Source organism: Cynocephalus volans, chromosome 1 (genome assembly GCF_027409185.1).
Source record: "Cynocephalus volans isolate mCynVol1 chromosome 1, mCynVol1.pri, whole genome shotgun sequence".
Classification (NCBI taxonomy): Eukaryota; Metazoa; Chordata; class Mammalia; order Dermoptera; family Cynocephalidae; genus Cynocephalus; species Cynocephalus volans.
Window position 1 is genome coordinate 159,061,664 of NC_084460.1, and position 23,382 is coordinate 159,085,045.

Sequence of the window (23,382 nt, forward strand, 5' to 3'; positions counted from 1 at the left end):
ACAACCTCCAAGATTTGTCCTACTGTTGCCACATTACATCAGGTTATATGTATCATCAAAAGTTTCTGTATAAAATGTGCACAGAATTTAGCATTAAATCTTAAATGTAACTATGTTAATTTGTAGCATTTTCCTGAACTAATTAAATATTAATTTATATGTAATTAATTAAATATAATTTATAAATATAACTTATAAATCATCAAGTGAATTAAATATCATTTAAATTATCAAGCAAATTAAATATAAGTAAATATAATTCATAAATCATCAAGTGAAATTGTCTTAGGATGATTTCAGAAAGTGTATAGTATTTTGTTTAATTATTGGTTATTATTGGAAACATATTTCTTGCAATAGTAAACTCCATGGGAATGTGATGGTAAAAAATTCACCTCTCTGCTCTTTTCTTATTATTATCTGTTGAGCCTCAAGTTGGTTTTAAAAAATTCTTAGTTGTAAGTCATATGTAATGTATGAAAAAACTAAAATTGACAGTGTTGGTTGTCTTCTCAAAGTTAAACACAAGTTTAAAATAAAAACATCCTTAAGCTGGCTTTCCTCTTTTCAATTTGACCCCAAACCTCAGAGCCATTGGACTAATGTGTATGGATTCTTCCTTCGTAATGCTTCTTGAACTTTTCTACTTTTTCGTTTCTTTTTCATTTTTATTACCTTTGTTGTCTCACACCTGTATTACAGGTTTATCTTACCAGGTCTTGAGTCTCCTTCCACTACTTTTCATCCTGCCTAGCACTGTGAGTTTAGTGCTCTTAATATTTTCATCATGTTACTTTACTTCTCAAAATCTTTTAAGAACTTCTGTGTTGCTAATAGGCTAGAATCTAAAAGCCTTTTATGAACATATTAAGATCTCTACACTTTGGCCAGAGCTTGCATTCCAGCACCTATTTTCAACTAGTCTTTAATCGAACCCTTCATGCAAACCGTGCTGGGCTTGTTGTTGCCACATTATTTCCCATTTCTCCCCTCTATACCCCATTTGAAACATCCTTTCCATTCATCTCTGCTTATCTTGTGGTTATGGTCTGAATTGTTTCCCCCAAAGTATTGTTGAAGTTCTAACCCCTGGTACCTGTGAATGTGACATTATTTGGAGATAGGATCTTTACAGATAATCGATATAAGATGAGATCATTTGAGTGGATCCTAATCCAGTATGACTCTGTCCTTATAAAAAGGGGAAATTTGGACACAGGCAGAGACATAGGGAAAATGCCATGTAAAGACAAAGACAAAAATTGGGATGGTGATGCTGCAGCAGCTGAGGAAGTGCCAGAATCCATCCCACTAGAAACTAGGAGAGAAGCATGGAGCAGATTCTTCCTCACTGCGCTTGAAAGAACCAACTCTGCTGTCACCTTGATCTTGGACTTCTAATTTCCAGAACCGTGAGGTAATAAACTTCTGTTGTATAAGCCACCCATTTTGTAGTACTCTGTTATGGTAGCCATGGGAAACTAATACATCCGTTATTTTAAATTTTATTTTTAAATTTGTTTTGCGTTTATGGTCCTCTTAAAGAATCTGATGTCCTTTTTTGTGGATGGATCTTCTTTGTTGAAAAATATGAATATGTTCATAAATACCAATCTTCAAATAATTTCAGTGGTTAAGAAACTGAGCAACCCAAATCAGCTCTAACCCTCCATGTTCAACCAAAATCTCATCTCCTCTGTGAAAAGAGTATGCCCACTTTACTTAACTTCTGATTCTCTTTTCTCCTTGGAAATTTACTGTATATATTTTGCTTTTGAATCTTTATCACATACTTCTTGGAATCTGAGCTTTTCAACATATGCAAGGCCCTCTTGACTTGAAAATGCAAATCTGTCTAAGTACTGAACTCCTAGATTGAAAGATTTTGAAGGATAGGGTTAGTTCTTTATACATCCCTCCTATTACCAGCATTGAAAAGTAATATATACAAGGTTCAAGGAGAGCACTTGTACACGATGCGCAATACATGCCTGGAAGATACTAAGTGCTTTATATTTAGTGTCAGCTATTGTTGTTTCTTTTCTTAATGATATTAGTGTCTGCTAAAGTACTTCTCAACAGAAAATAACCTGAACTTCCTGCTTGGGCAAGGAATAATAGTAACAGGTGTTACTTCACTCAGTCTGTGGTGAGTCCAGCATCAGGTGAACAGTAAGTGTGGAAAGGAGATTTAAAATGAGAAGGCAGAGAAGCAGCGTTGCATGGCAACACCATGGAAGGACTTCAGGCTCTGGAGTCCATGGCTTTGAGGTTGATTCTCAGCGCTCCACAAAATATTTAGGAGGTATCGTGCAAGTTATTTACCCTTCTGAGCTTTTCTTTATTCATCTAAAAGAAGAAAAGAAAAATATCCTTACATTTCTTGAAAAAATTAAACCATCTTCTAATACTTTGTATTTTTTATAGCTCCATGCACACCCAGAGAAATTTGCATCCACTTTTAAGATACCACAGACATTGAAGCACATCCCAAACAGGGGGAGAACACCTCTTTGTTAGTCTATTTAACAGAAAGTTTGATGTGTAACCTCGTGTTTATGAACTTCAAGGAGAATAGGGTCCTGGTTCTAGCAAGAGAGGATTATTTGTTGTCAACTTTCATCAAGTATTTTCACTTGGATGATTAGTTTTCCTTTGTTTGGAAAATGTGAGGGTTGACAAATTTATCTGTTCTTACTCCAGCTTTAACATGCTATATTAACCTCATTTTATGGATGAAAAAACTGACCCAGTAACTGAGGGTGGAGACATAGAAATTTATGTATGTAGAAGAAAAGCCCAAGTATTGCGACTATGAATTCACCACCTTCTTTCTTCCCAACTGCCATGTGGAACCAAAGTATATTTTGTAGCTTTTCTTAAATTTAAATTAATATTGAGGGTTAAAAAAAAAATCTGGGTCTATGCAATATATTCTTATACAAAGTGAATTTGTATGCCACAGTACTGTTTTACAGCATAGTTTAGTGGTTGAATGCCCTAATTCTGGAGCAGACTGCAGGGGTCTGAATCTCTTTTCTATCAGTTAGTGCCTGTGAAATCTTGGATGAGTTACTTAATTTCTGTGCCTCGGTTTCCTAACTTACAACTTATGGATAATAGTGCCTGCTTCAGAACGTTGTGAGGATTGTGAGAATTATACACCTAATGAAATTGGGGCATAAATAAGTTTTGGCTATTGTTCTAACCTGACATTCAAGATTAATGAGATAATTATAAAAGACCTTAGTTGTGTGCTCTTGAGACTTTTTGAGAAATCATGATTTGTTTTTACTAATTCTTAAAAACCTCACTACAACTATTAGAACGAAATCAAACCAAGTAATGATTCTGCAATGTCGTCTTGACCATCTACTATGCATCTTACGTTTCATAAGTATTTTGATTAGTCTTTCCCTGTCTTTTCAAACTACTTTTTGTATGTGAAATCTACAACTTTTATAATTCTTAAGGGCTTTTGCACTTCTTGGCAGGGGCAGGTCAGATTTGCAAAGAGGGATGAACATCTCTAAGCTTGAAGGGCACAGAAGTATTGCTTGTTTGTATATAGAGGTGATAACTCAGAGGGGACTTGCTGTAGACTGCAGTTAAGATAGCATTTTGTGTAATATGGCTCAAAACTGTTATGAAAGGAAATGGGAACTCTGAAAATTGGCATAAGCTTCACTTTAGCTATGCCTGTGAACATATAGTACATCGGAATAGCTAGGACGAAGTGAAATAAACAAAACACTAGGAATAATGGTCTGCTTATAGTTTGCCAAGTAAAAAGTTTATGAAGGAAAAAGCCAGTAAAAACACTGAATTCCTTAAGTATTTTCTGTATCATTATTCTTCCTCTATTCTCTTTCCATGATGTCTTTTAATAATGTAAATCTAAAATAATTGTTTTAAATTTCTATTTATATATATTGTGAGGTATATATAACATACTAATATTACATTATAATTACTAATATTATATAAGCATACTAATATAAGCATAAGTATATAATGAATATTAATATAATACATATATTTGCAATGGCAGATATTTCTTTTTAAGAGCACTGGAGAAATATCTAGCTGGTTCTTGAATCTTGCAGTCTGTCTCCCTGACCCCCCGACCCTCTGTCACATGCACGCACACGCTTTTGACTAACAATCACTGGTTGTACCTTTTCAATCTCAAAAGTACCTCCAGTTGAGAATCAAATCAAAATCAGGTGAAAATAATTAGGTAAACAAGACCATCCAGGAACTAACCTTTACTGAAATGTGTTTTCTGTGTATCAGATACTATATAGAAACAGATCCATTGCTTTTCATGGTATCCTTGTGAGGTTTTAAGATGTTATATTTTGTATCTCTAGTTTATCACATAGTTGAACTTGTAAAACTGTTAGCAAATCTACAACACAGCTCTGTATTGAAGTTCTTTGGTTCAGTTCTTTCTTCTCCTTATACTACAGTACTTATTTAGAGCCCCTTTAATGCTCTAAATTGTTAGCTTTTACCTGCAGTCTGTAGGGCTAGGTACTGAGTAGTTAATCAATAAATGCTTGTTGAATTGAAATAATTTTACTTCAATGAGTTGTTTTGGAATTTTTTTTTCTTGGATCTCTGCAATTTAAGAATCATCATTCTTCTGGTTTTAAAATTAAACCATATAGAGGGTGGCCTGTTAGCTCAGGTGGTTATTGTGCAGCCTTACAACACCAAAGTTGTGGTCATGGGTTTGTATCCCCTACCCGCCAGCAGCAAAAAACAAACAAACAAACAAACAAAAACATAAAAAAAACAAACAAGTAGGGAATTTACTAATTTACTACATTTTTCCTCATTGCATTGAATTTCTGAATTTTCACAGTGGGTGGACTATTTTATTCTTGTATTAAAACTATCAGACATCAAATCTGATAGTTATGTGGCGATTCCTTTCCTTCTCATATATATTGTCTTTTAGTAAACTATTTTCTTATTTGTTTCATAAGTCAACCAAGAACTTCTGATACTTTTTTTTTCATGATGTTTATTCACTGTAGTTTATGATGTGATGCAGTCTTTGTCTTTAAAAAGTTTATATCTTAGGACAATTTGAATATACTTTCTATTACTTCATTTATTTGTAATTTTGGTACCAGTTACCCTGATGGATTTCTTTTTTTTTTTTTTGGATGTGATATTGTTGTTCAGTGTGTTCGATCTGGTTTATTAAGGAGAGATTGTGATCAGACGTCCTGGTTTACCTGGGACTGGTTGAGGGGGACTTTCATTACTAAAACTGCTAAGGTCCTGGTTAAACTGGAATGAGTTGGTCAATCTAGGAGAGGATCCCTATATTTAAAAATAATCAGTTATTTTTGTTTTACTAGAAATAGATGGATATTTCTATATACTTTTATTTGGAAGTTGTGTTCAAAGAAAGAGATATTCCCCTTTTCAAACTGAGGTTACTTATTGGAAGGCATTTCTCAGGACTTGGTACTAAGAGGATGTGATATATCTGATTATCTAACTCATCAAAATTTGGAATTATTTATGTTTCCAAATTGTATGCTTAAATCCTTGAAATGTTTGGCTAATGGATAAATGAGAGTTAAAACTGGAAGATTTTCTGAGACTAGAATTTAAAGTTGTTTTGAGAATTAACAAATATTCAAATGTAAGTTTTAGTTCAAATCCCTTAAGGAGTATCATCCAAAATAAAAATGAAGTTTTGACTAGTCATCAGTGTTTTAAAAGGAGGTTTTGATCAGAATGTATCAAATTGAGATACAAATAAGCATATTTTAAAAGGCGGTAGTAGTAGGAATGTGACATTGAAGAAAATTGTTTAACTGTTTGTTCATATTAATTTCAATTCTATATATTAAAGGATCATAGATAATTTAAAGTAGTATTTTAGAAAGACAATATTATAATGAAAGTACCAGAAAACTGAAAGTACTAATTAATAAGTTGGAATTTAGCATATTTAACAATGTTTCAAAATGTTTTTAGAAGTATTCCTAAAAATTTCAAAATAAACTTCTCACAAGGAAGTTTAGTTTTGTAACACATCAGTAAGATATTACATTATTCATACATTTAAAAGTGTGTTTTGATAAATTTTTTGTGGAAGGGCAAAAATTCATTATGAAATATTTTAGGTGTAAAAGTTAATAGAGCAACACTAGAAATAAAAATATTAAAATAATAGCTTTGGTTTTCTCTGAAAGTACATGGGATTGTAGATAAATATTATATTATTTATTTTATTCTGTACTTTCTACATTTTCTTTTTTTTAATTGACACATGATAGTCGTATATATATGGGCACAATGTGATATTTGGATACATGTATACAATGTGCAATGACCAAATCAAAATATTTAGCCTATCTGTCACCTTAAGCATTTGTCATGTCTTTGTGTTGGGAACAATTCATGATGCTCTCTTCTAACTATTTGAAATTATATAATAAATTATTCTTATTGGAGGATCTTAGAATTGCTCAAAAATAGTCAATGTGAAGTGAAAAATAGCTTAAGGTTTAAAAAAATAATTTTCCCTGAGTGAGGGATTAGCTTGTAATGGCATGGAAGATAAGTAAAATAATTAGGTCTATTTGCTTTCTAAAGAGAAGAGGCAATTGATACCTTTTAATCGGTTTAAATCCATAGCCAGTCTTTTAACTCCTGGTGATCACACAGGGCATGACTGAGCAGCTAGGCCCCTCAAGGTTTGTGGCCTCTATTCATTTAACCTCACTAAGCTTTCCACCTTTCCAGGAAAGCTTACTTTTGTCGAAGACTTGCTTCCACTCATTCTATGTCACATGAACTTTTGCCTCCACCACTTTTCCAGATGTTTACTGTTTGTTTATATGTGCCCATAAAAAAAGCTTTTTGTTGTCTAAAAGGTATATAAATGCTTACATTGCTTAAGTGCATAAATGTCACTTTATATTAACTTTGCATTTTTAATAATTTAAAAAAAAGAGAGAGAGATAGGTATTACTAACTGCTTTTGTTTTTGTTTTTTTGCGTTCTGGTATCACACAGAGCTAGTGCAGCATGGGCATTTAATATATATTTATTGAGTGGATAAGCAAATACTAGAGTTAGCAGAGGTTAAATTTTATTTTGTCCATATTTTTCAAAACCTTTTGTTGGCTTTCACAACTTCTAAAGTAAATTATTTTATTAGGAAAATAATACCAGAACATCATGGAATACTTCGAAACAAGAGAAACGTATACAGAAGAAAACAAAAGCTATTCATTTTTCAGTACTCTCTGAGAAATCATATTGAAGATTCTTAGATCTTTTTTCTAGGTCTGTCTCTTTTTCTCTCAGCCTATCTCTTCAGCTAGAATTGTACAGAGTACACCTCTGTTAATGTTTGTATATGTGCCATACAGGTTTCTGTATCCTTAGAATTAATTTTAAAGAGAGCTCCCAAACTTGAATGGATCAAGAGCCTTTTATCTCCAAATGCCTTCAGGGCTCCTTTCTCTTGTGGATATCTGCTTTGCATAAGCAAAAGCAGGGGTTTCCCTTATTTTTCTTCAGCTCAGGGCTATTGACTACTTTCAAGGATGGCTGTTTTTCTATACAGGTACCAGGTTCTAAACTATTTATAAATACGTGTGGGGTCACCATGATTTTCTTCTTTCATGGTCATTGATCATTCATACAACAAATGTTTATTGAATACCTGCTGTGTACTAGACTCTGTTCTAGGCACTGAGGATGTATTTTAGCTATGGCCTCACTGTTCATTAACTAAACACAAGTTTTTTAATATTATAACTGCTTTCTAAACAAAACTGATTTTATGGTTCTTTTTCTTCCAAATTAAGAATTTAACCACTTTTAAAGTAGTGACTGAAAGTATTATATTTCCCTTTTAAAGTTGCATTAAAATACTAAATGATAAGTGCATACAGACATCATATTACCCATAATTAAAATGATCTTAGAATTAGAAGAATTTTTTGTTTGGTTCTTATCTTTTTACATCAAAAGTTGCATATGTTAATATTTATTTATGGGATTTTTTTTTTCTATTAGATTAACTACACATAGCTTTGTTTTGGAAGGATGAATTGTTTCCTTACCCCTTTAGAAAATAAAGGTTACTCTTTATGCATTTAAGTTCATATATATCATAGATGTGCTATAGTATACTATTTAAGTACTTACTGCAACTTAAAATTTAGATTTTTGAGTTAACATTTGAAATATCTTTTAAAGTTTCATTCTTTGTGGTGCTGATAACACCAAGGTCTGAGGTTTGATCTCTGTACTGGCTGTTAAATAAATGCATAAATAAATAAAGTTCTATGTCTTATATGCCAAATGATTAGAATATGCTTCTCAGCATCCCTTATTAGGGATTCCTTAGAATTTGTAAGAACTAAAGCCAAGATATGAGAGAAAAATGGGGAAGATACAAGGAGGTAAAGATTACAATTAGTTTGCTAATATGTAAAAGGTTTTCTTCAGAAATTCTTGTAAATTTCAAAAGTACTGGCTGAGTTTTATTTATTTTTTATTTATTTTATTTTGTCAATATACAATGTGGTTGGTTATTTTGGCCCATTACCAAAACCTCCCTCCCTCTTCCACCTCCCTCCTAACAATGTCCTTTCTGTTCACTTGTTGTATCAACTTCAAGGAATTGTATTTGTTATGTCTCATTCCCCGCCAGTTTGTGTATTTATTTATTTATTTTTAGCTCCCACAAATAAGTGAGAACGTGTGATATTTCTCTTTCTGTGCCTGACTCGTTTTATTTAATATAATTCTCTCTAGGTCCATTCATGTTTTTGCAAATGGCAGTATTTCATTCTTTTTTATAGCAGAGTAGTGTTCCATTGTGTAGATGTACCACATTTTCCATATCCACTCATCTGATGATGGACATTCAGGCTGGTTCCAACTCTTAGCTATTGTAAAGAGTGCTGCAATGAAAATTGGAGAACAGGTTACCTTCAACTTGATGATTTCCATTCCTCTGGGTATTTTCCCAGCAGTGGGATAGCTGGGTCATATGGTAGATCTACCTGCAATTGTTTGAGAAACCTCCATACCATTTTCCATAGAGGCTGCACCATTTTGCAGTCCCACCAACAATGTATGAGAGTTCCTTTTTCACTGCAACCTCACCAGCATTTATCATTCACAGTTTTTTGGATACTAGCCATCCTAACAGGGGTGAGATGGTATCTCAGTGTGGTTTTGATTTGCATTTCCTGAATGCTGAGTGATGTTGAGTATTTTTTCATGTGTCTGTTGGCCATTCGTATATCTTCCTTTGAGAAATGCCTATTTAGCTCTTTTGCCCATTTTTTGATTGGGTTACTTGTTTTTTTGTTGTAAAGTTGAGTTCTTTGCATATTCTGGATATTAATCCTTTGTCAGATGTATATTTTGCAAATATTTTCTCCCACTCTGTTGGTTGTCTTTTAACTCTGTTAATTTTTTTTTTTTTTTTTTTTTTTTTTTTTTTTTTTTTTTTTTGCTGTGCAGAAGCTTTTTAGTTTGATATAATCCCATTTGTTTATTTTTCCTTTGGTTGCCCGTGCTTTTGGGGTCATACTCATGAACTGTGATCACAGTCCTATTTCCTGAAGTGTTTCTCCTATGTTTTCTTTAAGAAGTTTTATTGTTTCAGGGTGTATATTTAAATCCTTAATCCATTTTGAGTTGATTTTAGTATACGGTGAGAGGTATGGATCTAGTTTCATTCTCCTGCATATGGATATCCAGTTATCCCAGCACCATTTGCTGAAGAGGCAGTCTCTTCCCCAGTGTATAGGCTTGGTGCCTTTCTCAAAGATCAGATGGCTGTAGGTGTGTGGGTTGATTTCTGGATTCTCTATTCCATTGATCAGTGTGTCTGTCTTTATGCCAGTATCATGCTGTTTTGGTTATTATAGCTTTGCAGTATAGTTTAAAGTCAGGTAGTGTTACGCCTCCAGCTTTATTTATTTATTTATTTATTTACTTTTGCTCAGCATTGCTTTGGTTATGCGTGGTCTTTTGTTATTCCATATAAATGTCTGGATAGATTTTTCCATTTCCAAGAAAAATGTCATTGGAATTTTGATGGGGATTGCATTGAATATGTATGTCACTTTGAGTAGTATGGACATTTTCACAATGTTGATTCTTCCAATCCAAGAGCATGGGATATCTTTCCATCTTCTTGTATCCTCTGTAATTTCTCTCAGCAGTGGTTTGTAGTTCTCATTATAGAGATTTTTCATATCCTTGGTTAACTCAATTCCTAAGTATTTTAATTGTTTGGTGGCTATTGTAAATGGGCAAGCTTTCTTGATTTCTCTTTCTGCATGTTCACTATTGGAGAATAGAAATGCTACTGATTTTTGTGTGTTGATTTTTTATCCTGCAATTTTGCTGAAATCATTTGTCCTGAGTTTTTAAAATGAGTGAGGTTTTCTGCATTCCTATAGGGATTTTTCAGTAATCCTTTAAAAGGTTATTTTAAGTATTTTGCTTTCCAAATTGTCCTTAGACAATTATCCTTAAAATTACAATTCTATACTCTGTCTTGCAGACATTAATAACTCACTTAGAATCAAGGGTTCTTTAAATATGACACAAAGATTAATACCAAATTCAAAAAATAAAGTTATGAGCTTTATTTTTAGAACTTTAATTGCTTTTAGGTTATTAACCCTTAGCAAATTATAACTATAATATACAGATTTTATTAAAATCTAATAAAACTATAGAGAAGGAATTGATAAATATTAATGTACATTATGATTTTTTAAAACCTTCCCTGTGGTTAAGGAATTTCCACATACTTTTCTCATTTTCACATACTTTTAATTTATGACTAAAAAGCATGTTTTTAAACACAAAGATAAGATTAACTTCAGAATAAAGATTTGCTCCTCAGAAGTTTCAACTTGTAACAGGGGAGTTTTGGTAAGCAAGGTTTATTTTATACAGTTATAGGAGTATTTTTTAAGTTGCTACTTCAATAGGGGAGTCTGCTCATGTTCTGTATATTGAACTTATAGTTAGCTAAATTTTATAACCATCTGCTATTTCCATATTATAGAAAAAGAAATTAAGTGCAGAGTCACATTGATGGCAATACCATATAATTTGTCCTAACATGTAGAAAATCTAAGATTATGATTAAGTATATTTCCATGGCTGGCAATAAAAAAGTCATAGGACCACCCAAATACTGTTTTCTGCAATTTGAAATATTTTTCAAAATTCTTGGTGAAACTTGGTAAGGATGAATTGGTCCTAACAGCAAAAATAAGCTGTTAAATTTTATAATGTACATTATATTTTCAGACCTAAATATTTGGTCCATTAGAATAGGCATTAAGATGCACAATTACAAACTTAATCTATGCTCTGGCTACCCATGGTATTTTTATATTTGTAATGAAAGGAAAACAAAAGATAATGTGACTATTCACTTAGTTGCATTTTAAAAGCAGAAGTGTTTCTTATAAATTTTGAAAGTAATATATTTAGTCAATGGATCTATTTGGAATATTTTTCACAAGGAACAGAAAAGCTTTATTATAGATGGCTTTAGATAGTCAACCTATCTATTTTTACTGATGCTTCTCAGTAAAAAAATAATAATAATAATAATAATAATAAATTTTTTAAAAAGCACTTAGCACAGTCGGCTGTGCTAAGTGCTCTAGTTTTGTTTTATTTTGCTTTTCTTCTTTTTTTGCAAGATGTTTTGCTAAATTATGTCAGAACCTGCCAAGAACTGTGTAAAGAAAATTATTTTGAGTTGAATTCTCAACTAAAACTAGGGACTTGGCTTAATTCACATTTCTTACAAATCTAAGGAAAAAAGTAATTAATTTTTCTATAGATTAATAAGAATCCTGACGTAATTGCAGAAGAGGGTGGGGAGTAGTATTATAAAATCAACTAACAGTGCTTCCGGAACAATAGATTAATGGCTCCAACACATGGGTCAATATAATATTATTTTATGCATAAGGGATTATGATAACCTATAAAGTACAGACATTTTTTAATCCTCATTTTGCAGGTGAAGAAACTAACATTCCGAGAGGTTTAGCAATTTATTCAAGTTCAAACAGCTAACAAGTACCAGAGCCTAGATTTGAGTCCAGGCAATCTTAATCCAGTCTCCAGTTCTAATTACTTTCCCCACAGATGCTAGGGTAGTTAATGTTTTTGGTTTTTTTCCTTCGTCATGCTATTTCTGATTTCAGCTTCTTCTACTACTGTCTCATGTTGTTTGGCTCTTATTTTTCAATATTATTCTTGCTAAATTTTTGGCTCCCTGGGTAGACTTCAGGTTGTCAACATAAGAGATTCGATTTTATATTTCTTTGTGTTGCCAGGGCATAGCACAATTTATGATACAATACAGTGCTCCTACTACACTATAGGAAAAATACACAGGCAAACTGATGGATAGATTGATGGTTGGGAGAGAGAGAACTTGGACTGTAAGACAGGCAAATATATATATATATATTTTGCCATTTTACAGAAGGTAAAATTCTCCTATTTGCATGTTAATGGGGAATTTTATTAAGGGTCAAATAGGAATACGGAACTCAGCTAGCCAACTTTAACCCTCCCATCTTTCTAGTTCAGGGTGAAATCCTGTCTGATTCTACGCAGCTGAGGCAATTTCTGCAGTTAATGCCCTAGTAGCTTTTGCAATATTTGGGTCCCCTGACAGAAAAGTCTTTTCAACTTAATGTCCATATTATTAAAAATCGGGGGGGAGGGGGAGGAGAGGTTGCAGGAGTCAAAATTGTTCTAAAATTTAACTTATGCTACTGTCAGTCTTTTTTATTTCTCTGGAGACACAGGCATACGATATTAGATTCTGTAGAAATATTACAAAAACTCTAGGCATTCACTCCTGGAATTTCATTTTGGTCTATTTTGACAATCATTTTAGATGATAAATTCTACCAGTGGTGCTCAGTTAATTATTGGGATTATTCCAAACATTTGTTACAAAAGATTTTTCCCCCTAAATAATCTTCAGAATATTATTATCAAGGGAAATTAGGGTAAAATAAAGTAACTGGAGGAAAATGGCATGATCCATTAAACATGTAGCTATTTTATTTTAGTTTTTGGCTGCTAGCTGGTTCAGGGATCTGAACCCTCGGCCTTGGTGTTAAAACGCTGCACTCTAACCAACTGAGCTAACTAGCCACCCCCATGTAGTTATTTAAATACAATTCTATTTTCCCTGTATTTTTTATTATATATAATTTCAGGTAAAAGTAATTAGTTTATCTATAGAGTGTGGACTGTTTTTATACTTATTATTCCGATAGTAAGTGTATTTGGGAAATGCATATAACTCAATGGAGGATATATAAGTCTTCCCTCTATACAGTGAGTAATTAATGGGTACTGCCTTCTTGTTCTTAACAAATATCTCCTTGTAGGATAAAATTCTGACTGGAAAATTACAGGTTTGGTGCCATCAATAGTATTTATGTTTGTGATTGAAGACTGTTCTGCTCCTTAAAATGTAAATGGAGCTTAAATAAAAAGGTTAACAGGCAATGCTCTTTTAAGAATATAGGTATGTTTTTACATATATAGGTATCTTGTCAAGGCTATTCTTTACTTCCTCACCCCCACCTTGGACAAATGTCACCCAATTGTCTATTAATATTCATCGCGCATCTGTCAACTTCATTGAATTTGTTCCTCTTGTGCTTTTAGCAATTTTATAAGCATTTTTGTGCTGCAGGATGCTTTAATATGATATATGATGCAGGTGGATATTTTAATCATTTACCTACTAAAGAATATGAAAAAGAAATTTGGGTCAAAACAAGTTTTCTAATTTTACCTACCAAAGAATATGAAGAAGAAATTTGGGTCAAAACAAGTCTTTGTTAATAAAGTCTGGTAAGAAGCAGACTTGCAAGCATAAACAAAAACCTAAAACAAATATTACCGTCATGCTAGAAAAAAGAAAAAAATCATATATACAAAAAAAGGAATAAAATTATGTATATGTATGTTTTGCATACCTACCTCAACAGAATATTAACAAAATCATTCTCAAATGGTTACTTGATTGTGGTATGTATGGTAAAAGTGATGTCTTGGAGGGGGTAACAATTTATGTGCAACCAGGAGTTTGGTTTTGTCATTATAAATCTCATGTGACTTTGATATATTTCCTTGAAATACTTAGCACTTACGTGTATATCTTATTCCAGCTGTGGTTGTGTAAATATTTAGATATTTCAGTCACTTATGTTTATATTTTATCTTCCAACCAGGCAGTTGTTGAAGGAATCCTGCCCTGTCCTTTTTCCCTGATGCTGTCTTGCCTGAAGTGAATTGTTATATTCCCAAGGTTCTACCCAGATTCTTGCTGAGGGCAGTTGACAGTGCAGTATCATTTTAGTTCCTTGATAAAGCCTCACTTCATCAGTTTTTTTTTCTTTTATCCTCTTTTCTTTGTAAATTTTATTTATTTATTTATTATTATTATTATTATTATTTATTTTTTTTTTTAGCGCAAATGGTATCTTCCTCAAGCCAGACTTCTGTCTTTGTAAATTTTAAGTTGCTTATGCAGAGTGTGATTGAAACCTAGAAGCTGGCATAACTGGAATGGTGATTGTCAGGTGGCTTATAGGAACTTAGAATTTATGATGGAAGAGAGAAAGCTTTTTTATGAGTAGTGAGTTAAGAATATTATACCTATAAGAAGGTTAGTTACATATCATGTGTAAATACATAATAGTTGTGACAGAGCGAAGGTGGACATCACCTCTAGAAAAGAAGATTACAATGACAAATATGTGGTACTTGGGGCCTTTCACCTACACTGTTCTGACATTCATGTGTGCTCTTCCCTAGTTGGTCATGATGTAACTCCCTTAAAGTCCCCCTTTGAGAAAGTGAGTCAGAGTTACAGATAGAAATTGGGTGACTTTTCCCTCAAGTATGTTGGCAGAAAAAAGTTGGGAACCAATGATATTGAATTTTAATTTTAATTATGCGAGCAGTTGTGTAGGAGTTGAGGTTCTCAGTATACAATATTAAAAACTGTTAAAGTAAGGATATTTACTCAACAATGCAAGCTCATATTTAGAGAAGATGACACAGTGCAAGGAAAACTTAATCTCCCCACTCATTCATCATCGAGGTCTTTACTGAGTGAAGTGACTATGAAATCATTTGGTTTACAGACTATTTTATACATGGGGAAAGAACAACAGATGTCATCAGGTTTGACTGCTGCTTGATGTTTTTATCATCTACATTTAAAAGTAAGCAATCAAAATGAACACTTCCAGAGTTGGAAACAAATGTATTTCTCTATGCATTTTAACTAGTTAATCCTAGCAGTATTTATGGAATAGTTAGAAAGAGCATGGGTTTTGAATTTGTCTAGGATTGAATTCCAGCACTGATACCTCCCAGTGGAGTGACAGCCAAGAGACTCAGTTCCCCCATATGGACACCAGATATGACAACATCTCATAAAGATATTGCTCTGACAAAGGAGATGATAGATAATTAATAGTAGCTTTCTTTTCCATTCCTTTCCTTCCTGCTTTGACTTGATAACAAAGAATACTTTATTATACTTTATTATAGTTTTTACAACAAGGATGATTGACATTTATGGTTTTTATTATTGAGGTTAACCAATGACTAGTTATAAATATTACTCAGAAATTGGAAAGTACCTTTCCTGAGGATTAGACAGTATGAGAAATGTGAGATTTCTGTACTTTTGTTATGATTTCCAAAGGTATTGTTTGTACCATAAAATTACTGGTTTTTTGGCTAACCCTATGTATTATCTTCAGATTTTTATGAGTATATGCTTAGTAGTACGTATTTTCTCTTGAAATGTGTTCCTTAGAAGCAAAGTTCAGTAGGATATCATGCAAAAAAGAAAAATAAAAAGTTCAATGGCCAGATAACTTAGGGAAATGTTGCATATTATACCCTTTTTCTGGCACATCATAATGTACTTTAGCAGGAGTAAATGCCCCGAAAACTACACCACTTTTTTGAGCAATACCTATTAATCTGAAGAAAGAGTATCCCATAGAGCATTTTTTGAAAATTTGGCCTTTAATAATATAGAAGGCATTTTTATCACTTAAACTTTTTCTGAATGCTGCTGTGCAAACATCATAGTGAAAACTTGGGCCTGAGTTCTCCACTCCCAAAAGTCAATGCTGGCTGTGGTCCAGCTCTATGGGCTGCAGGTTAAGGATAGAGAGTTCTCAGCAATACTGCACTTTAGTGGAACCTGGGTGATCTCCAGGTTCTGTAATTGGCCGTTACTTCCTCTACACCCTTTTCCCAGACAGTTTTATTCTTTCCCATGGTTTTTGTCACCAGCTCTATTCTAATCAATAGTTGCAGCTGAGATTTTTTTTTTTTTCTAAAGTCAAACATGGATAGACAAGCAACTTTTCATCTCCATTTTGATATTCTAGAAGGACCTCAAACTTTCTTTGTCTCATAATGAATAAATCATCTCCTCTGCCCTTCCTCCTGTCACCAAATATCACTCCTTTATTCTCTACCTTCATTGAGACTATGCTTCACTCACTGCTGAGACCAGAGTCTTCGAATCTCCCTACCCTCTGCTTCTCCTCTATCGTGTGCCTTTTCATTCCCATCATGCTCCACATCGCCAGTCCCGCTAATGTCGATACTGTTGATTTTATGACTCAATATCTCTAGATTCTTCCCTCTGTTTTTTATTCTGTTAGTGTCTAAGTTCAGATTCTCAATATTGCTTGAAGAGTGCAAAAGTGTCTTAACTTGTCTCCTAGTTCAACCTGCTAAATCCAGTCTCGTACTAACAATAGTGAGCTCTTGAAGACCTAACTTCATCATATCTATCCCGTGCCTAAACTTTTTCATGGTGTCCTGTGCTTTCAATTAGGTTCCAGAACTCTGACTTGATGTTCAAAGCCCCTCAAATTAGTTCTTTTAGCTGTTTCTTCAGGCTTATGCCTCCCAGTCTCTGACATGCATCTTATACTTAGGACATGCTAACCTACCTGCAGGTCCTATGAGTGTACCATATACTGTTGCCTGAGGTGAAATCATCTCCTTTCTTTTCTTTTTGATGCATTTTTCAAGGCTTATCTCAAGTATCATGTCTCCAGATGCCTTCTCTAACTTGCCCAGTGGCCCTTTGTGTGTGTGTTCTCATAGCAACCTATACATCCCTATTTCTATCTGAAATGCATTTTCAGAATTTAAAATAAATTTTTCTTTAATTAAATAAATATGACCTCCGCAGCTGATCCTCATTAGCATTCACCTTCCATAATTATAGCCAAGGTAAAGGCCAGTGATATATTATAATGCTTTATTTTCTGAAGTTTTACAGCTCTGGCAATTATAAGTAATCTAAAATCCAATCTAAATTTCACTTGACTTCAATATAGGCTTTGTGAGCAAGTACGAGTTTCCAAGTCCCCCCCCCCCATATTGCTGGATTATTTCCTCCTCTTTAGAGCCTGGTTTTATTTAAAGTACTTACACTTGCTGTATACCATGCACTAAACTCATTTCTCTGTAAAATTTCTCAGTGTTTCCGATTCTAATTTTTTCTTTTATAGGGTATATAGGCAAATAATAGTTCTTTTAGCTTCATCATTAATTTCACTAAGAAAAAAATATTAATTGCAGTAGTTACAAATTAGACACAGATACAAATAAGCCCCACGCGGGGCTTATAGTCTTTTCTTGTTTGTTTGTTTTTGTTTTGTTGGCACCTGGTCAGTATGGGCATCTGAACCCTTGACCTTGGTGTTCATAGTCTATTTGATATTGAATAGTATGCATATTACTTATAATTAAAAAACAAAATCTTTTAAAGTCTCTTTATAGAATGCATGACTCTTTGTTTCTTAACATTCTTTGTGATTTTATTTATATAAAATTTTAGAAAAGGGGTAATAAATTAATAATGAAAGAGAGCAAAGCAGGTCAGTGACTGCCTGGAGGTGAGATTGAGAGGCAATGACAGAATGCATGATTCTTTAGCTTCAACTCATTCTGCTCAGTTTGATCTTTCTTAGCACTTCATTTTTTTCATTTATCCAACACATATTTATTGAGTGCTGTATTGTGCTCCGCTCTCTGCTAAGCATAAGAGAAAAAACCTTGAGCAAAATTAGACCCACAGATCTTACAGAGTAATGGGAAAGACAGGCAATATTAAATGCATCAGACAAATAGATTTAAATTACAATTCTGGGCTCAGTTGGTTTGAGTGTGGTTAGCTCAGTTAGCTCAGTTGGTTAGAGTGTGGTACTGATAAAGGTTTATAAAAGCAACATTTAATTTTGTGGTAAAGATAACGGAGAGCGGAGATTGAAAGAAGAGTGGGCATTCAGTAGGGTAAGTTTATTTTGAGCCCAGGCCCTGTGGCAGCATAGGCCATGTGGCAGGAGGAAGCACAGTAAGTTTATGAAATTTACAGAAGGCTGGGTGGAGAGAGCAAAGAAAGTGAATCAGGAAGAGTCTGGAGGGCTAGATCAGCGAATGAACACTCTGGCTCTTGTAGGTCTGTTTAAGGACTTTATGTTAAGAGCAATGAGTTTATTTTAAGGGCCACAGAAGTAGAGAAGGACTGAGATTGCATTTGCATTTCAAAGCTTTCATCCATTTACATTGAAGTGAAATGATTTATGAGTATTTCCTAAATCTTTGTGGAAGAGATAGCAGTTGAACCTGGGATCGTAGCTGGCTGGAGAGAAAGGGGATGAATAGATTGACTGGAGAAATTTGGGGGAGAACTATGGGACAGAAAGGGAGATGTTAAGAAAAACTGGTTTATATTTTGCCTTATTCATTGAGATTGGAATGATTCGAATACTAGATGAGAGCAAGCTTTGGGACTCAATTAAGTGAAGCCTTGGGTTGTTGAATTTGAGATATCTTTGAGAAATTTACATATTTACTCTATACATAGCAGCAATAAGATGGGAATATTAAAAAATATGAAACATGATCCCTATTTTGGAGATTATAATCTCATCAGAAAAACTAAGGTACAGACACAGGAAATATTTAAATGACATATGTACTCAGGGCTTTATTTATTAAGTAATATATAAAATCCAAAATGCAGACACTCACTCAATATTCTTTTCCATTTAATGTTATATTTAAATTTTTAAACTCAATTATTTAACATTTTATCTTTGAAGTCTATTAAAATATTCATATAATTATTAGTAACTAGTAACAAAATTAATTTATTAGTAAAAGCTCTTTGGAAAGTATATGTACATAAGATAAGATATAAAATTCTATATAGAGAACAGTTTCGTTATACTTGAATATAAATGTTCATAAGTACATAGCATATGTTTTGTTAAAGTGTTGATTAATGTTAGTTAAAAAGCAGATTCCAGGAAGCCATGCCATTACTTGTAATACTCAGGAAGCTATTTAACAGTTCTCTAACACATTCCTCTGCAAAAACAGACACATGCATGGTATAAACAGACAGTGTAATGGGTTCTGAAAGGATTCGTAGACAAGGGATTTGAAGAGCAGACAGGATTTGTACAAGCAAAGTTTAAGCAAGAGTGCTTTCTAAGTGGAGGGTCAAAAGGATTCAGGAATTGGAAGGTGTACTGAAGGTGGACACCAGAAGGATTAGCTGGTAAATAGGGTAGGAAGTGTAGGTCAATATTATGCAGTGTTTAAAGAGTAGTGTTAAAGCCTATGCTTTTGAAATAAGACTTTTACCTCTTTTCAAGTGATGTATGAAGATATTTTGTCAATTCTCCTGCAGGCTCCCGTCTTCGTCAGGAAGATTTTCCACCTCGCATTGTTGAACACCCTTCAGACCTAATTGTCTCAAAAGGAGAACCCGCAACTTTGAACTGTAAAGCTGAAGGCCGCCCCACACCCACTATTGAATGGTACAAAGGGGGGGAGAGAGTGGAGACAGACAAAGATGACCCTCGCTCACACCGAATGTTGCTGCCAAGTGGATCTTTATTTTTCTTACGTATAGTACATGGACGAAAAAGCAGACCTGACGAAGGGGTCTACATCTGTGTAGCAAGGAATTACCTTGGAGAGGCCGTGAGCCACAACGCATCGCTGGAGGTAGCCAGTAAGTGAAATGGGCTTCCAGGGTTTGGGGGGGATAGTGGCAGAGTGCGATCATTTGCCTTGATAATGGCAATAAAAAAATCGAATCTGTTCACAGGCTTTACTTGGAGACAATCTCTACCTTTACATATGAATACAATCTACTATTTGAATTTTCTGTATTTCTCATCCTAGTTGGTTAGTCAAGCTAAATTGGGATTTACCCATAGTTGTTGAACTATTTGATTTTTGGATTTGGAGCTGTTTTTTGTTGAACATTTTCACTGACATCGTTTTATTTCCCTCATTGGTTGCTTTTAAATGTATTGAATATAAGAATTTGTCTGTAAATAAAAAAATGTGGAATATTTTAAATTTCTCTTTCTCAGGAGAGATATTTTCAACTGACAGTGTAATGTATGGTTTTAAACTGTTTCTAATTCTTAGAAATATATTTTACTTCTGTTAAAGCTATATCCAGAAAAGTGTCTGTATATGCATCATACTTTATTATTATGCTTTATTTCATGATACTTTTGTTATCATACTTCATACTTGGCCACTATACTGTGCCCTGGGAGGAAATCAGGTGTATGTAACCATCAGGTAGTTGATGGTTCAGTTTTATTTACATGAACACCAAAGGTAGCTCAATTGAAATCATCTCAAGAAGGATATCTTGACTAATGATTAAATTATTATTTCCAGAATCTAGTTGTGTATTGTATTTGAATAATTGGACTTCTCTTATTTTCTATCCACCTACAAGAGGTAGCCACAGAGTTTCATTCCCTTTAAAGAATGCTGCTCTACATACATGACAAAAGTTGAGAATTGCATAGGGATTAGAGAGACAAATGAAATTTAGATTTAATTTACTTGTTTAATTATATAATACATGAAAACTATGTGCATAACTATGTATATATTCATATATGGTGTTTCTCCAAGATGATTAACATTTTGATATAATTTATGACCAGAATTTAATTATATGATCAGTTTTCATAGTCTCCAACATTAAACTAGAACTTGAATATGTAAAATCATAAATAATAATAAAATCAAAGTGGGAAGGAATTTAGAGACAAATTATTCCAACTCAACTGTATTATTAATGTGGAATCAGCCCCTGAGAATTTAAATAATTTGATCACCCTCACCGAACCACATAGTACTTCAGTTGACACAAAATGCCAAAGATGTTTAATATGAGCATAAAATATAATTAGATAAAATAAAAAATTAAGGTAACCATTTTAAGCTATTTCAAAACTAGCCATTCATATTTTTTAAACCTTTACTTGAAACCCAGTTTTATATTTCTCTATTCACGGTTAACTGATAATGAACTTATTGTCTTTCTCTTATTGCCTTGATTCTCAGCGAAGGTCTTACAACTAAATCAATGAGGTGTATGAGAGCTATAATCACAACAGAAGGCTATTTCGCTTTTGCTTTTGTTTTGTTTTTTTTAAGCCCAACTTTAAATGTAGCCTAAGCAAAAGAAGTTTAAACGTTTGACTTATTTATAAAAGAATATATATACTTTGATAAAGTCATCTCTCAAAGTTATGATATTAGCACCTTTGTAACTTTTGACACATTTATGTTTAATGATAATTATTCCCAGTGAAGATAAAATTATGTTAGTGTTTAAACCAAATTTAGAGAATCAAGAAAGATGATATAGATAACATAGGCCAGCTCTTATTTTTGGTAGGTAAGAAACTGAAGACTAGAGGGAAAAAAGGAGTGAGTGTTCTCGTAATTATAATTCCTTATAAATGAAGTGTGTACCGACTTTGATGTTTTGAACCATCAACGATCATCTGTGTTCTACTTGCATTATTATCGTTGTCAGAATTTAAATTAAAAAAAAAATCGGTTATAGACTTGAATAGAAGGTCTAAATGCTTACCTTCTAGATCTTCCTTTTTCAAAACATCTCTAGTTTTACCCTAGATGATAAAGGTACCTTTAATGCACTGGGATTTACAGAGCTGTCTTTTCTAATCTGTCTTTTGTGTGGCTATTTTAGAGGTACTATTATTTTCCAGTTAAGTTCTCTTTCTAAGCCAGACATTCCATTACCTTGAGAGGCCATTATAGGAAAAGCTTTCCGATCTTAGTCAACAAATATACAATCATAGAGTTGAAACCAGACATAAGTTCATTATATCACTTTTGCCAGAAAAATATTCAAATACAGAGCCCCTTAATTTATAATTCACAATCTTAGCATGATGTTCATCATTATCAAAATGTTTTCAAGCTCCAGAGAAAAAAAAGAATATCATAATTTACCAGATAAAATTTAATATAAGTACTTTAAAATACTTTAACATTCAATAACAATTCATATACTTGTAAAGGGAGAAATGTATAGATTATCAAATGCAGTTTGATATTAATAAGGATAGTTTGATAATATGGGTCCTTAATAACGATATAACGATATTAATAATTATTTGAAATCCTTAAAAAGTTTAAGTAGAATTTGCTTTGAATAATTTTTTTTTTTTTTTTGGTGACTGGTCAGTAGGGAGAACCGAACCGTTGACCTTGGCGTTATAACACTGCACTCTAACCAAGTGAACTAACCGGCCAGCCTGCTTTAAATTTATACTAGTTTAATTGCAGTGACTAAAAGCGTGTTTTTACCTGATAAATTGTATGATTTGGACATAGCACATATAAGTTTACGGAAAAAATTAAGTACTCTGCAGTTTAAAAGAGTTTTGTGTGTTTAAAAAGTTTGGAAACTATTATTTAGTAAACTCGTGCTTCAGTGTACTAAAAATGGCTATGTAGTAATTTAGTTCACTGTATTTCAGGTATTTATTTTAGGCAAGGGGTGCTTCTCGTTTACCGTTTTTAAGATGCTTGTGTCTGAAAACCAAAACTTGCCTTTTGTATGCTATGTAAATAAACAGGGTGGGGTGAGGGGGGCCATGGGCCATATTTGTTGTAAGTTAAACCTGTAAAAGTAGTTATAGTTTGGTTTTTATTTTTACTACCTTTTTTTGTTTGTTTGTTTTCTTAGTTTATGTATCAAAAGTTCAATAAGAATTATTCTTATTCTCCACAAGACTCAGACACAGGAAGACAAAGATTGCGTCTAATTTCTTAGTGAAGCTGTAGCCGCAAGTAATAAGATTAACAAAAGTGTCTTGAGGCAACCCAGGTTTCACAGCATGGTTGTTGGTAATGCTTTTAAAACATTTATCTGTGTTTTATTTGCCTTTAAACCAAGTT

At 33.2% G+C, this 23,382-nt stretch overlaps 1 protein-coding gene across 1 annotated transcript in view; it reads left to right on the forward strand.

Moving 5' to 3' along the window:
• The window catches only part of ROBO1 (roundabout guidance receptor 1), a 474,875-nt gene that overhangs the window by 143,471 nt on the left and 308,022 nt on the right, over positions 1-23,382 (forward strand). Inside the window, exon 2 of the mRNA XM_063077793.1 lies at positions 19,820-20,146. Coding sequence (XP_062933863.1) covers positions 19,820-20,146 — 327 coding nt within the window. The remainder of the gene's footprint in view (positions 1-19,819; positions 20,147-23,382) is intronic.